The sequence below is a fragment of the Anguilla rostrata genome, chromosome 9 (genome assembly GCF_018555375.3).
Source record: "Anguilla rostrata isolate EN2019 chromosome 9, ASM1855537v3, whole genome shotgun sequence".
Taxonomy (NCBI): domain Eukaryota; kingdom Metazoa; phylum Chordata; class Actinopteri; order Anguilliformes; family Anguillidae; genus Anguilla; species Anguilla rostrata.
This window is the reverse complement of record NC_057941.1, coordinates 38,778,370-38,794,977: the sequence shown is the minus strand read 5'-3', so window position 1 is coordinate 38,794,977 and position 16,608 is coordinate 38,778,370. Positions and strand designations below refer to the sequence as shown.

Here is a 16,608-nt window from a genome sequence, read left to right as displayed (position 1 = left end):
CTGTCCAATGAATTATGGTGCTGATTGTATATGTCTAAGGGGAGTACCAGCCTAAAAATTTCTAATTTAATTTTAACAGATTAATTTTAACAGATCTATTTAATATGCTTAATGTAAGTCTTTATTAACAATCATGTAATTGGGAATTGTATCACGATTTGCATATACTTCCTAAACAGCAATCAGACTAGGGCAAGTTAGGTAATAACTGATGTTCAACTGCGTGCTTTTAACTATATGAGTAAATGACAGGAAACGACCATTATTTTCTGGTTATGGATTTATATGTTATTTGATTACACTGCAGCATTTATGACATTATTCATGAAAATAAATACATCATTATACCATATTTCATTATACTTCTTAAAAGTGGTTATATCTTGTATGGAAAACTATCATCACATGTGCTGGTTAAAATTGTGGTTTTTATTCTCATTTTGTTACATGGGCTTCTTATTTATGCTCTCCCAGATTTCACACATTGTTCTCATTAAAAACGGTTCCTATCCTGTTTCATATCACTTGTACAGAATCTGTAGGTTCAGAAAAAAGACTTCACCATTACTTAGCCAGTGGCTTTAACAAAACAGATCCAACATTGCTTCCCTGTGGTCAGCCAAGGAACTGCAGCAGGAGAACAAAAATAGTTTAACATTTAACTTTGCACAATTGTACAGATAATATTTTGTTTTGTTTAAACACAAGCCTAAGTTACACATTATTAGCAAAACTAAGAAATCCTTCAATATAGTTGTAAATGGCATGGGGATTGCCTTGAAACACTACAGACAGCGAACAATGAAATTAAGAGAAAACTGATAAATAAGTGGCACAAATTAAAGTCCAGTGATGTCCTGTTCCTTCGTCTCTGGATCCCAGCAGTCTCTGGCCTTATCTGTGCACTCTTCACTGTTCTGAGAAGTGGCAGCCTGGGTCTCTGGCTCATTGTGCAACAGTGTCAGCCTCTTGGTCAGGCACTCAAGGACCAGATCAGCAGTCCAACTCAGACTGTGCTGTGGAGAGGAGGAAGGCCACATTATACTGTCTGAATCTAACAACACCACAGATATGTCTGACTTTAAGATAAGCTCATGCTAATTAAATGCATTACCATGTTAGAACATAGTTGTGTCTGATCCTAAGCTAAGCTAACCTTGAAATGTCGGGCCATGAGACAGATGCAGAGCCCTCAGAAAGTTCACACCCATTGATCATGTTTTTTTTTGCTGTGATTCAATTTAAATATACTTAAATGGGATTTTTCATACTGTTTTTTTTTTTTTTTTTAATGACTTAATCATGAACGAAACCACAGATCAGATCCATCACCCTGGCATGAAGACCAAGGAACTGCCTGTGGAGCTTCAAGATGAAGTTGTTAGGAGGCAAAAAGCTGGAGAAGGTTATAAAATGTATTATTTTTTACCTTCCAAAGAACACTGTTAAAAAGAGCACTGTATCAAAAAAAAAAGAAAGAAAAAGAAGGACCCACTGGGTGAAAACGGGAGAAACTGTCCAGAGATAAAAAATCTCCTCTGCACTTCACAGATTTTGCCTCACTGGGAGAGTGGCTAGATGGAAGCCACATCTGAGACAGGCAAAAAATAAGTCATGCCTGGAGTTTTCCAGAATCAATGCGACAGACCCTGACAGAGCTGAGCACTTTGGCCAAAAAGGAAAGTGTGAGTAAAGTAAAATGTTTGCCACAAAAAAACACAACCCATCACCCAGGTAACACCATCCCTACCATCAACAGTCTGCTGTTCATTTTCAAGTCCACAAATTTGGAGGAGAAATTGAAGTACTATGAATGGTACAGTACATCAGAATACCAATTACCCCATCTCATGTTGCATGACTTGCATGAGTTTTATGGTCAAGTTGGAATCTTGCTTTATTGGGCTATTTGTGACTGAGCTGAAATTTACAGCATCATGGTACGCAGTGTTAGCACGAATAACTTGTGAGTTGTGGGTGATATTCCATCCGTCATATTCTTTCCTCTTACCCAGTGCATTATGTCATCTAATTAATTGGGTTTATGAGGTCGCTAACTGATTACTAACTGTAAAATTGTGAGGTTACTGGCACAATCCAATGCTCACAGTAATCCCACATGGATTTAGATGGTTATGCAAATTAAAATCATTTGGGGTCACATACCCCAGATAAACTTGTATCCCCACATACAAGACCATGCACACTCAATCACACAGTGCCCCTTACATATGGTCATATTTTTTCTGTGCAATGTACATGTTATTTGGATGCATTGAATTGAGACCAATGTTGTTGGCCAATGAGTTGTATGCTGGTAAGAATGGTCAGTAATGTATCAGCGCCAATCACAGAGAGAATGGTAATGTGACTGGTAATCAAAGTAGGAATTGTCAGTAATGTATCAATAGTGAAAATGGTCAGTAATGTGTAGCTTCGATTTGGCTAAAATTCAAGTAACTTAACTTCCCAGCTAAGTATTTCCTCCTGGATGGTACTAAAGTGTCATCCTCTTCATCTGCCAAGAATCTTGGGAGTGATACTGGACAACAAACTGTCCATCTCAGAGAATATCATGGCAGTTAGTCAGATGTGCAGATTCTTCCGGTGCAACTAGAGAATCCGCCCTTTCATCACCACCTATTCAACCCAGATCTTAGTCGAGGCACTGATCATCTCCTGCCTGGACTACTCCAACTCCCTCCTTGCTGGTCCCTCTGCCACCACTTAGGATGCTGGTCTGATCTACAACCACACACGACAACCTACATTGGCTCACAACAAATCAGTGATCTGTCTGTAGTTACAGAGCATGCTGTACCTGCAGTATATGCAGCCCCTTGAGAGTGAGAATGGCCAGCTCCCTAAGCCCATCTCCAGTGAGGTCCAGGTAGGTGATTGACAGCAGAGGACTCTTGAAGCTCCGCCTCCACAGAAGCTCAAAGTGTTCCTTTGCCCCTAAGCCCTGCCGCCTGTCTGAATGGTTGAATTTATAGCACAGCAGCTCCTAAAAAGCACAATACAACATAATTGAGAGCTTCATAGTCATTACAACACAGAGCGTCATAATCACTACAATACAAAACCAGGCTTCATACTCATTATAACGTTGTAATACAAAGTTTTATTACTTATTACAACATAATACCGTGCTTAATGGTCATTACAACATGGAACTTCATACCCATTAAACTAATACTAATAACACAAAGCTTTATAATTCATACTGTTATTTTCCCTATGACTGAAATGTCAAATTGTTTCCATTGTAAACTTATCGTGTTTTCTATCTACGACACTCATAGGTGTTTGTATTAAGCACTGCATGGTATGCATACCTGCATGTGAATGGCACACTAACTATTCACTATTGCTCATGCAAGTATGTTGGTGAAGTGCTGTGTTGTTTTGCATGCAATTTTGCATGTTCATGTTTGTTTAGCTATCCACTCCAGCTTCCTACCCGAGAGAGGTGTTGGACTGTGGTGAATTGGTGTCAGTGAACAACAAATTTCAAAATTCCAAAAGTAGCAAAATAGTCACACTTTCTGAGTGGTATTAGCCAAGCGGCCAGTGCATTTAACAGGGAATTTTACTTGCAACTTCCTTGCAAAACAGATGAAAATGATCCATTTAGACATTTACTCATTTCGGTACATGTTTTGCTTTCTTTTACTAAATAACTACAACAAACTAGTGCTAACAAAAGGTATTAATATAGCACTGAGTACAGTCTGCCATGCTCTCTCCTGCTTACCTGTCCATAGGTGCCCAGTAGAATCTCTCTGTGTCCGTCGAAGTTCAGGTCAGTGACAAGTGCACAGAGTACAGAGTCATACTGATCACTTTCCTGGAGGCAGACTGGCTGGCTCATCCCACACACTTGTACATCCCTGTGACAATTACAATTAAACACATTTTTGGAAGTCTATCCAATCATTTTGCTAATGGGAGTGGATGGGAGGTGGAGGGGTTATTAAATTGAATGAAATCTGACCTGCTTTAAGTTTTTTTAAAGCCACAGCCACAACCAAAGCTGCAAGAAATATGGCAAAAAAGCAGGTGTTAGGCTTAGATGTGTAGGGCCAAGTAAACACATTTGCAAAGATGCTTAAGATTTCCAAGCGCACTGCTCAGTACACACTTAGAAGGGTCCAGCCATTAACAGGAGAAGAAATGTTAACAGGAGAAGACAAGGAAGATGAGGTGGCAGTGAAAAATATCTTACAGTGTCCAGCAAAGGAAACCATTGAAAAATTGCACTACAACAACAGAAGACTCAATGCAGCTAGAGAGAAACCAGTTCCCCTGACAACAGTGAAACGGCAGTGAAACTATGATCTGCTGGTATAAAATGATGTTCATCTGCCTTTTCCAAATCTTTTTAGTTCAGTGTTGATGGCGCTTAGTCTGCTGGAGTCTTTCCTCATTAACATCACATAGCAAGGGCTTTTTTGCAGATATACATCCTTTTGACCAGCAGCTCATAGATGCCGTTTCACTGTGGTCAAGGGAACTGGTTTTTCTCTAGTTGCATTGAGTTCTTCCTGTAGTTCTGGTGCAGTTTTATGATGGCTTCTTTTGGTAGACTACACAAGATAATTGTCCTCTGCCTATTCTGTTAACATTACTGCCCATCAGCTGGAACCTTCTGAGTGTGCACACACAGCACCAGGAAATCTTAAGCTTCTCTGCAATTTCTCACAGGAAATAACCTTGCTACGATGTTTACTTGGGCCCACACATCAAAGCTTAACTCCTTCTTCTTTGCCAGGGGATATACACTCTCCATGGGCTTGGTGAAAAGCATTTTGAAGCCTGGGAAGTGCAGTTTATGGGCGCCACTATGTTGTACAAATCAGAGCCAGAGATTGTGCAGTAGGGACACAGTCCGGTCTTCAACTAAGCATGGGTTATAGTGACTCGGTAGTGACGCAAACTGTCCCTGATTCGTCCACAAAATATTACAGTCTTGTCCAAATAACACAATAATGAAAAAAATACATATTGTGAGTACATTGTCTTTAACTTAATATTAACTTCATATTTTGTCCGTGTTGGTATGCATCATTTGGAGGTCTAGCTTTCTTTAGCACTATCTAGCTGTCTTGGAAGTAACGTTACTAGTAGTGTGTCATTTGTGAACAATTTGTTCCTTTTGAACAAATATTTTTGGTAAACAAAAGGAACCGACTCACCTCCAAGTAAGAATTTGTTCTTTTCATTCAGCTCTCAGTAAGTTAAACTGGGGACTACACTGAAGCTGAAGATACTCCTCCTATTTAACTATTTTCACTATTGGACTGTTGTCTGTAGTAACCATTAGCCAACAACAGCATTGATCCACTTAAGCAGGACACACTCTGCTCTCTGAGCTTCTCCCATTAGTGTGACTGGAGCAACAACAGTCCAGTTCCGCAACTGAAAGTAGTGGGGACCGAATCCATGAATGAACTGGACATTCTCATTCCCTGGGTCTGGTTCCGGATCCGGAGCAAGTTTAAGACTTGTAGTTGCTGCAGCTCTCTAATGAATTCAAAATCAAATTCAAAATTCAGGGAGAGTTGTGAAGTAGGTGTAGTCTCAATTCGAGCAATGAAACCACAGTCATTATATTCCTTTATTCAAACATAATATTGCCAGCTAGGCTATATGAACTTATTGCCACTTTGTTGATAATTTTAGAAATCAGCATTGTTTTAACATTGTTGCAGCTAGCTTGATAAGCAATGCATGATGCAGGAAACTGACACAACGCTGTTAGTCAGCGTAAATACAAATATAGCCTAGATGGAATGTAAAATCATATCCGATAGTCCCACTGCAATTATGCATGGCACGGCATTCAGTAGATTCTGCATGGAATTACTAGTCATAAAAGTATGACAGGTACTGACTATGAAGATAAAGAGTGTAAAACTGAACCATCAAATCACAATTTTTGGCTAAACAGTATTACAACTAGGGTTGGGACCGATCCGATCCAATATCGGTAACGGTTCCGATACTGACGTAATTCACCTATAGGATATCAGCCTGACGTCACCGATCCAGATTCCATATAGTCTTTGATGCTTATTATAATTAATAAATATGTAATAATGCAATTTTAAGCCCATAGCCAAAACGTTTTAGCACATAATTAGTAATTATAAGTAAAACAAGACTTAAAAAGACAAATTATTCATTTTAAAAACACCAGCAGTACAAATGTCATGGCTCACCTTCTCTCCCTCTGTCCCTACTGACAGCCATTTAAATAGGCTGAGCCAATCAGTTGCAGCTGGGTTTCAATTGCCTCCAATTAACAAATCAAATCAATTAAACAATTAAATAATTAAACAATAAATGCAATCAGTTAAACAATTAACAAGCTTGTGAAGGGCCACTCCTTCACATTTCCTCTCCCCTCTCCAGTCTTGCATACCACATATGCAAGACAAGGGGCAGGTGCTTCCGAAGCAGTCAATTTGGAACATTGCATTCCACCAGGTAGAGTCCATAAGGAAAATCACACCGGGTATCTCCTCTCCCAGATTAGAGGCCAGCCCCCCAATTAGGGACATCAGGTACCTCCTCCCTCTGGCATCAACTGCTCAGCAGGGCCAGGACACCACCTCCCAATGGGCTATAGGCTCCTCCTACTGGTTATCAGAGTTGCAAACCCAAGGGCTCCGGACCATTACCCCTTCCAGAGCCAGCTACAGCTCCCCAGCCAACCAAAGGGCACACCCGCTGCTCCCATTCCTGGGCACCGCTACTCTGTCGGGGTTCTCTCATGGTCCATCTTCAGCCCCACCTGGATCTTCCTTTGGACCTCTGACCAGAAATGCAGCTCTCACACAGCTTCAGCTCACACAGCTTCCTTGGTTTGTCCCAAAAACATCTTCCAAGTCCAATAGAACTCAGTGTAAAAATCTTTTAAAAGCCTTTTAAAAGTGAGTCACCCCACAGGGATAGGGGCTAAATCCCACTTCTGACACAAAATGTAAAAAAGCTTAAAAACAACTGAGTAAAACAAGACTTAAAAAGACGAATAATTTATTTTAAAAACAAATGATAATCAAATGATAGTCATGGCTCACCTTCTCTCCCTCTGTCCCTACTGACAGCCATTTAAATAGGCTGAGCCAATCAGTTGCAGCTGGGTTTCAATTGCCTCCAATTAACAAATCAAATCATTTAAACAATTAAATAATTAAACAATAAATACGGGGCGATATAGCTCAGGAGGTAAGACCGATTGTCTGGCAGTCGGAGGGTTGCCGGTTCAAACCCCGCCCTGGGCATGTCGAAGTGTCCTTGAGCAAGACACCTAACCCCTAACCTCTAACTGCTCTGGCGAATGAGAGGCATCAATTGTAAAGCGCTTTGGATAAAAGCGCTATATAAATGCAGTCCATTTACCATTTACCAAATACAATCAGTTAAACAATTAACAAGCTTGTGAAGGGCCACTCTTTCACAGGTCCATTACCCATAGCAGCGGCCATTATACAGAAATATTTGACTGCAGAATGCCTGAAGTGACCAGTCAGAATTGAGCATTCAACACAGGTGTGTAATAAATTCAGCTAATGTTATGTTCAGTAGCTAATGTTAGCTATAACCCAGTCATATAAAACACACGCAATCCTTATATACAGTGCCTCAGAATGTATTCAGACCCCTTCACTTTTTCTATTTTGTTACATTACAGCCTTATTCTAAAATTGATTCTAAAATTCATTTTTATTCTCATCAATCGAAACACAATAACCCATAATGACAAAGTTAAAACAGGTTTTTAGAAATTTTTACAAATTTATTAAAAATAAAAAACTGAAATATCACATATGGCCTCCATCATTCTAAAATGGAATAAGATTCGAACCACCAGGACTCTTCCTAGAGCTGGCCGCCCAGCCAAACTGAGCAATCGGGGGAGAAGGGCCTTGGTCAGGGAGGTAACTAAGAACCCGATGGCCACTCTGACAGAGCTCCAGAGTTCCTCTGTAAAGATAGGAGAAGGACAACCATCTCTGCAGCACTCCACCAATCAGGCCATTATGGTAGAGTGGCCAGACGGAAGCCACTCCTCAGTAGAAGGCACATGACAGCCCACTTGGAGTTTTCCAAAAGGCGCCAAAAGGACTCTCAGACCTTGAGAAACAAGATTCTCTGGTCTGATGAAACCAAGATTAAACTTCTTTGACCACAATCCCAACCGTTGTGTCTGGAGGTAACCAGGCACCGCTCATCACCTGGACAATACCATCCCTACAGTGAAGCATGGTGGTGGAAGCATCATGCTGTGGAGATGTTTTTCAGGACAACGACCCTAAGCACACAGCCAAGACAACGCAGGAGTGGCATCGGGACAAGTCTGAGAGTGGCCCAGCCTGAGCCCGGACTTGAACTTGATCGAACATCTCTGGAGAGACCTGAAAATCGCTGTGCAGCAATGCTCCCCATCCAACCTGACAGAGCTTGAGAGGATCTGCAGAGAATGGGAGAAACACCTCAAATACAGATGTGTCAAGCTTGTAGCGTCATACCCAAGAAGACTCAAGCTGTAATCGCTGCCAAAGGTGCCGCAACAAAGTACTGAGTATAGGGTCTGAATACTTATGTAAATGTGATATTTCACATTTTGAATTGAATTTAATAAATTTTATAATAAGGCTGTAATGTCACAAAATGTGGAAAAAGTGAAGGGGTCTGAATACTTTCCGAAGGCACTGTATGCATGCACTCTATCAGAATTAAACACACACAACCACCTCCACACTACTCACCTGTATACCACAGCTACCTCCAGAGTGCTGGTCACCAGCAGATTGTAGCTCTCACTGTCTGTAAATGAGTCAGAGAAGATAATATCAGAGATATAACTTGTGCACAAATGTATTCATTTTAAATATTGGCACTCATGGGGCCATACATGCCCAATTCCACCTGAATTTGGAATGTCCAACTTGCAGCAACAGCAGGCGCGTTCAGTGGTCTCTACTGCCCAATCGAGATGCATGGTGTCATCAGCCTGCTTGTTTTCACACCACAGACCACTGATGTTTGCATAAAATGGAGTTGTAAGTCCTACCATATGTGGCTTTGGAATGCAGTCCACGGCGCCTGATCGACCAGTGGGGGTTGTTTGACAGCACAGAAACCTGGACCCCTAACCGACTGAGCTCTACCGTTCCCTGGGCAACAAAATCGCTAATATCACGTTGCACTTCAAAGCTACTAGCCATAGTCAGCACTAACACAGTCTGGATTCAATCCGAGACTTCATAACCTTCATATTGCCCTTATGCTCCACATGTAGGGTCACAATTTCTTCCAAAGCACCTTTCTCTCTGGTAATTCATCCGTCAGCGTGAGACATTCGTAACTATCAAAAAACCATTTATCCATCCGTTTTGTGCCCAGGTAGCTGATTGTCAATTAAGTTAAGGTTCTGAATATAGAAGCCTCTAAAACAAGATCTAATTTTTTATTTTTACTCGTCATAGTGCTAACATTCATCCAAATAAGGTTGATAACTTTGCAGTCTTGGTTAGGGCAGAGGACAAGTTCTTTTTAAGAAACAATGTCTAAAACAATGACAATATCATTGTTTTTCGTTTTTACTCGCCATACAGACATAAGATGCATTCTGTAAATACCTCAGCTTTGGAGAAAGTGTGGCTGGAAGCTTTGGCTGGAAAATGTATTTCCCTCACATCACATGGCTAAGGCTGGGTATACACTGTGCGACACCAGCTGTCTTTTGCATTTGTTACGTTAGATGTAGCCCCGATAATATCATGTCTTTCATTGCTGTCACATTGTGTGATGAGATCTAAAAAATTCTATTATATGAGCAAAGATTCCATCCTGTGGTTACAGTAACCTACGTCATCTAACGTCCACTTATTAGCCTATCCCACACATTATGAAAATTGGTTATCATTATTATTATTATATTATTATTATTATTATCATAATTATTATTATGTACTTGGTACGACCCACAGGGAAACTATGGTTAATCAGCCTTTTCTCATAAGATTTCCCAAAAATATTGTTTGCTTCAGATAGCACACAGCCATGTTGCCAGACTAGCGGATTTTACCTAAATAGTAAAGGAATTATTATTATTATTTCTTAATAGGGGTTTTACCAAAAAAAATTACCAAAAGAATTAATGGGAGTCCATGACTGGTTTTAGATTTTAAAAGCAGGCATGGGGCACAAATTGTGATACATTTTGTATGGGGGAAATCATCCAGACACCTGGCAACATTTCACACAACTAGCCGAGCTGCATGCAGCTAGCTGATTTATTCACTTGTTTGTTCATTCAAGATGGGGCGAAAATTATCTGAAGTGGGAGAGTTATGTTCAGAGGTAATTCTAAATGTGCTTTCTTCACTTTCCTTAAGGATGGTGTCTTTTGTTGAGTGTCTCAACTTCAAAGTGATACCATTCTAAATGTTGGTTAAATTATAACGCCGGTAATTTTCATTTTTTCAGTATCAATATCAAAACTGAAAATTTTTCTTGTCCAACTGTCAGTACTTTTTGACATTTTCTGACCCCACTTCAACCAGGCAAGTCATTCATTTCAGTTGTACATTGAAGTCATTCCTACAACGCAGAAAGACATTTTCATTTTCAGAAAATGCAACCTATTATCAAACTGTTCATTTTGATGAGGACTATTTTAGGTATTTTGGTGCCAAAAAAGCTATTGTTGTCACTTTATAAGGTTGTTTCAGAAAAAAGTACATAGTGGGCTATGTTTCTTTGACAGTTTTAATACTGTCTTGGACAACAATGGACTTCTATGATTTCCGGTATATCTGTGTTCGCAAGATGGACAATAATTGTTCATAGGATATACATTGAGAGTTGGACAGAAATATTATTGGTATTATAATTATAAAAATATTATTACTACTACTACTACTATTATTATAATAAAATGTGAAGAAAAAAAACAGTCTGTTGGCTCATCTGTGACCAGACATGCAGTTAGCGGACTTGACTAGCTCCTTTATATTTTCTTCATGTGCATCGGCAGCCAGACTTCTAAGCTATTTTTCAGAGAGGATGGCCCCGCCATTGATTACATGCTTATTGAGAAATGCAGGTACTCAGAGATTATCCAGTTTTTCTAGAGGAAATTTTACACTCAAAAATTCATCAGTCAAATTAGATATCCTCCAGTCAAAGATCTCTTGAGCTCTGCTGTCAGATTGTTAGTCTCCAAACAAGATCAGTTTTTTTTTCTTTTAATTTATCTATTGTGTGCATGTATGGATACATTTCAAACTGTAGAATATACCAGGTGGACACTGGTGCACTGTTTTACATTCCGTCCATGTTTACTTCCCCTCCTCTTGATGTGTTTGGGAAACAAATTGCATTTATTAACCATTAATGGAATGATTAGTCGGGCGATTCTGCTAATCCAGTGCCTTTGCAGATCCCACAAGAATATTGATTGTAAAGCAAGTTTAATTCCCAGTGGGTTTTGCGACCCTACTCATATCACCCTTATTACATATTATACTTCATGTCATCCTTATGCACCAGATTTCTTGTAACTTGGGGTAATTTTGATATTAATATATCAACTGCTTTAATTCAGACAAATTGTTTGGTTTTTGAGCATGAACTGTTTTCTTCAGGTCCTTCAACAGAATCTCTATTGGGTTCAAGTCAGGACTTTGACTTGGAAACTCCAAAATTTTAATTTTGTTTCTTTTCAGCCGTTCATATGTAGACTTTCTTTTGCATTTGGGATCATCATCCTGCTGCATAACCAAATTATTCTTCAGCTTTATCTCATGGACAGATGGCCGGACACTCGCCTTAAGAATTTCCAGATAGAGAGCAGGATTCATGGTTGCTTTAATAATGGGACTCATGTCATCTGTCTATAGAAAACTATCCCAAAAGGCTTGAGGATCATCCAGGTGCTTTTTTTGCAAATGTGAGCAGCAGTGGTTCCACCTTGCTACTCTCTCATGAATACCATTTTTGTCCAGTCTCATTCTTCTTGTGGAATCATGAAAAGTGATGTTAGCCAAGGCTAGAGAGGTCTGCATTTCATTGGATGTTCTTCTGGAATCTTTTGTGACTTCTGAATGAGTTTTCACTGCACTCACAGAGAAATTCTGGCAGGCTGGCTACTCCTGGGAAGATTCACCACTGTTCCAAGTGTTCTCCATTTGTAAATAATGGCTCTCACTGTGGTACAGTGTCCCGGGGCCTTAGAAATTACTTTGTAACCCCTTACAGATATATTTCAACAACTCTCACTCTTCTGGAATTTCCTTTGAATTTGGCATTGTGCGCTTGTAGAAACTCTGTAGTCACTAATTCAGTCTGATGGTAAGGTTCAATATGAGTGAGGATTAGATTCAACAGGTGTATTCAATCTGCTGAATCTAATTATCAATTAAATTAGGTTAACTGGTTGACTGAGTAACTAAGGGGGCAATTCCTTTTTCACATGGGTAATATGGGTGTTTGATAATTATTTCATTTATTTAAAAAGGTTATATAAAAAGGTTATTTAAAAAACATTTTGTGTTTGTTCAGTTTTCCTTTGACTAATATTACATCTTGTCTAAAGATCTGAAACCATTCAGTGTGATAAATATGCAATAATAGAGAAAATCAGGAAATGCTTTTGCACAGCAATGTATGTATCCGTATCACTGATTAATTACAGCATTTAAAAAGTTGGTGCTGGGAACACACACACAAACACACAAAAAAAAACCTGTACAGAGCATTAATGTTGCGGGCAGGCCTTCATTTCAGGTCACGCTAACAGTTGCATAGCAAAACTGCAAATTAGACTGCAAGCATATTGCGTAGTAATCATTGACGATATAGATAGTAATCATCGCACCGTCTAAATTCAGCTCGCCAGCTGCCATTGATTACTGATGAAGGTAATCAGGGTTTCCACCAGTGTATTGCAAGCCCGGCGGCCCGCCGGGCCTAAGTTGACCCCCCGCCGGGCCTAAGCATCGGAGAATTAAACAAAAATTTTTTTTTAAAGAATTAATGTATTTTTAAGATGTTTTTTAAACTACAGTTACAGTGGGGCGGCTCGGTTGAAAAGCTCACCAGCGACATCTGTTGGTTAAAACGTGAATGCACTGTAGAAAAGCAGGTCTGAAATCAGTGTTCTTCACCCTCATTGTGAGTAGAGTGACATTAAACACCAGACGCTTCCAACTATCACAAGCTAACGTTACATAGCAAGCCACCATTTCTTATTTAGTAGGCTAACTAACCTCAAACTGTGATTTGAAAAAATGAGGTGAAGTGATACAAACTGCGTTATCACTTCACCTCATCGGTAAGTACATTCTTTTTATATTAACTTAAGCAGTGTGTAGGTAACATTAAAATAGTAGCATAAATGTAAAGTTCGATATATTGTAACATTACATGACTTATTAATCGCCATCGAAATAACAACTTCACTTGTTTATTAATAACGTTAGCTTGATGACATTGATGACCGTGAAAACTGCCTGACTTGTTTACATTTTGGACAGATGTGGCTAAAGAGAAAATCCATTGTTTCCATCGCAGCACTTTCGACACAAGTAATATCGGAAAAATCTTTAAATTTCTTCTTATGGTGAAGAGTGCCTGACCCTTAACCGTAGCGTTTTTCCCCAAAGATGGTATTTCTAGATATAGCCTAATTTTGCCACTGTGTTAACACATTTATACGGTTGCGTATAAATGTCTTTATACCCAACCGTAATTTCAGGATTTTTTCTATATTGCTTGTGTCTAAAGTGCTGTGATGGAAACAACAAAATATTTACTCAGGAGCCACATCTGTCCAAAATGTAAAGAAGTCAGGCAGTTTTCACGATTGGGAAAAAATTTATGACAACGTGGTCATGTAGCTAACTTAGCAAGCTAGCCAAACAGTCAGTAAGACAGATACTTACTTTGTGCCATTTAGGGATAATGTCAAGGAGGAAAGGTAGCTTACTGTGAAAGCCAAAAAACCTTAGACAGTTTTTTTAAATGTTTAAATGTGCCCAGCATTCCAAGGCTTGTTGTAAGATTCAGCAGCCAATCAGGACTTGAATACAGTTTTTTGTAGAGTGCAAAAACTTTGATATTATTTATTTAAATTTAATTTAATTTATTTTGTTGTTGCTGAAACCACAGCATTCCAAGACTGTACATTGTTGTCAGATTCTTTGTAAGACTGCTGTAGTTGTTGATTTTTTTAAATGTGTGTTGAATAAATGACTTATTTATAACAACATTCACATTACGTAGTCATATTTTCAAATGTCCAGTCAGCTTTTAGCACTGACTTAATGTAGGGCCGTCCGTGATTCTGTTATCACAGAAACTATAGGGCCCTACCTTAATGCTGCCATCAGTCTGTCGCTGGCCCGATCAAAAAAGACACTTGGCCGCCGGGCCGCTGGGCCCTGTCAAAAGATACTTGCCACCGGGCCTAACAACTTTTCTGGGGGAAACCCTGGGTAATACATCGCACTGTCTATTTGCTTTACTTTGTTTTCTTTTTTTCAAATACACAAGGTAATTGTTGTCTTACACTACATGACCAAAAGTATGCGGACACCCAAACAGCACACCCATATGTGCTTGTTGAACATCGCATTCTAAAACCATAGATATTTATATGAAGCTGCCTTTGCTGTTACAGCAGCCTCCACTCTTCTGTGAAGGCTTTCCACTAGATTTTGTAACATGGCTGTGGGGATTAGCTTCCATTCAGCCCCAAGAGCATTAGTGAGGTCTGGCACTGATGTTGGGTGATAAGGCCTGTCTCGCAGTCAGCATTCCAATTCATCCCAAAGGTTCGATGGGGTTGAGGTCAGAGCTATGTGCAGACCAGTCTTCCACACCAACAGCCCACACCATGAAAAACAGCCCCGGGATATTATTCCTCCTCCACCAAAAGTTACAGTTGGCATTCAGGCAGGTAGTGTTCTCCACGCATTTTCCAAACCAGATTCGTTCGTCAGATAGTGGACCGTGATTCATCATTCCAGAGGATGTGTTACGACCTGGTCTAGGGTCAGACCGTAACAGGGTAAATGATAAGGGAAACGGGTAGGGAAAGGTACTGCCAACTAATCAGTAACTCCGGCCCCCATCTGCCTGTTTAAATCTAAGTGGTTGTTGGCAAGTCTTCAAAGGTTACTGGGCATGGGGCAGGCTTTGAACGCTGAACTTTGGACAGTTAGCTGATAGGCGGCAAACGACTGCTTTTTCAAGCCAAGTAACTGGATACGGAAATGACCAATTAGAACCAATGACAACCGCAACAAAGAAATACATGCACAGGTAACAAATGTAAAAACAAACTTACGACTGGGGTAGTAACAAAGATGGTGTGCTTTACACTATTCCAGCCAATGCCTGGCATTGCACATGGTGATCTGAGGCTTCTATGCGGCTGCTTGGCCATGGAAATCGATATCATGAAGCTCTTGACAAATTGACCTTTCATTGTGCTGACCTTGCTGCCAGAGGCAGTCTGGAACTCTGTAGTGGGTGTTGCAACTGAGGACGGATGATTTTTACATGCTACAAGCTTCATCACACAGCAGTCCCATTCTGTGAGCTTGTGTGGTCTCCTGTTTTGCAGCTGAACTGCTGTTGCTCCTAGACGTTTCCACTTCATAATAACAGCACTTGCAGGTGACCAAGGCAGCTCTAGCAGGGCAAACATTTGATGAACTGACTTATCGGAAAGGTGGCATCCTATAACACTGCCACGTTGAGCTCTTCAGCACACCTCACTCTACTACCAATGTTTACCTATGGAGATTGCATGGCTGTATGCTTGATATTATGCACCTGTTAGCAATGGGTGTGGTTGAAGTAGTGTATTTTGTAGCCCTATTTACAGTTGAGGCCAAAAGTTTACATACACCTTGGCTAAAGAGTTTTTCACAACTCCGCACATTTCATGTTAACATACATTTATTTTGGCAAGTCAATCAGGGCATCTACTTTGTTCACATTAGAGGTCATTTTAAAACAATTCAATAGAGAGACAGATTTAGCTTTAATTCACTATATTAGAATTCCAGTGGGTCAAAAGTTTACATACAGCAAGTTGAGTCTCTTTAACCCCTTAGTGCACATGCCAAAACTGGCCGATCCTTGCCCATTTAGGGGGTACCCTATTTAAAGCTTTATAACTCCAGATGTGAACACCACAGAGACTTGAAAAATGGATTTAATGAAGCAATATATTTGTACCATTTACAATACTAACTTAGATTAGTTTATTTTCATACATTTTGAAGAAATAAGTGCCACAAATGCAATTGTCTATGCACAAATCTAAAATGCATATATACAGCAGGTTAAAGTATACATGTCCTGGATCAAAAACTTCTTTACCACAAGTTCATAAAATCTAAGGGTGGATATGTACAACTACTAAAGATTTATGAAGCAAAAAATAAGCAGTGTACCCAGCATCTCCAAATGTACCCAAAATGTCTAAATTATGCATGGCTGTAAATCACAACATTTTTATGTATTTCACTACAAATCAACTCACTGTTGCATCATTTTCAAGTGGGAATTACAAGCTTTCTG

General features: G+C 39.8%; 1 protein-coding gene across 4 annotated transcripts in view; it reads right to left on the bottom strand.

The window, feature by feature from the left end:
* Positions 1 to 408: 408 nt before the first annotated feature.
* Positions 409 to 16,608, bottom strand: part of kptn (kaptin (actin binding protein)) — a 38,147-nt gene continuing 21,947 nt past the window's right edge. For all 4 annotated transcript variants that reach the window (XM_064352066.1, XM_064352069.1, XM_064352068.1 and 1 more), the window contains 4 exons: positions 8,778 to 8,835; positions 3,758 to 3,893; positions 2,822 to 3,007; positions 409 to 1,016 (listed from right to left, as the gene is read on the bottom strand). In XM_064352066.1, coding sequence (XP_064208136.1) covers positions 840 to 1,016; positions 2,822 to 3,007; positions 3,758 to 3,893; positions 8,778 to 8,835 — 557 coding nt within the window. In that variant the 3' untranslated portion in view covers positions 409 to 839. The remainder of the gene's footprint in view (positions 1,017 to 2,821; positions 3,008 to 3,757; positions 3,894 to 8,777; positions 8,836 to 16,608) is intronic.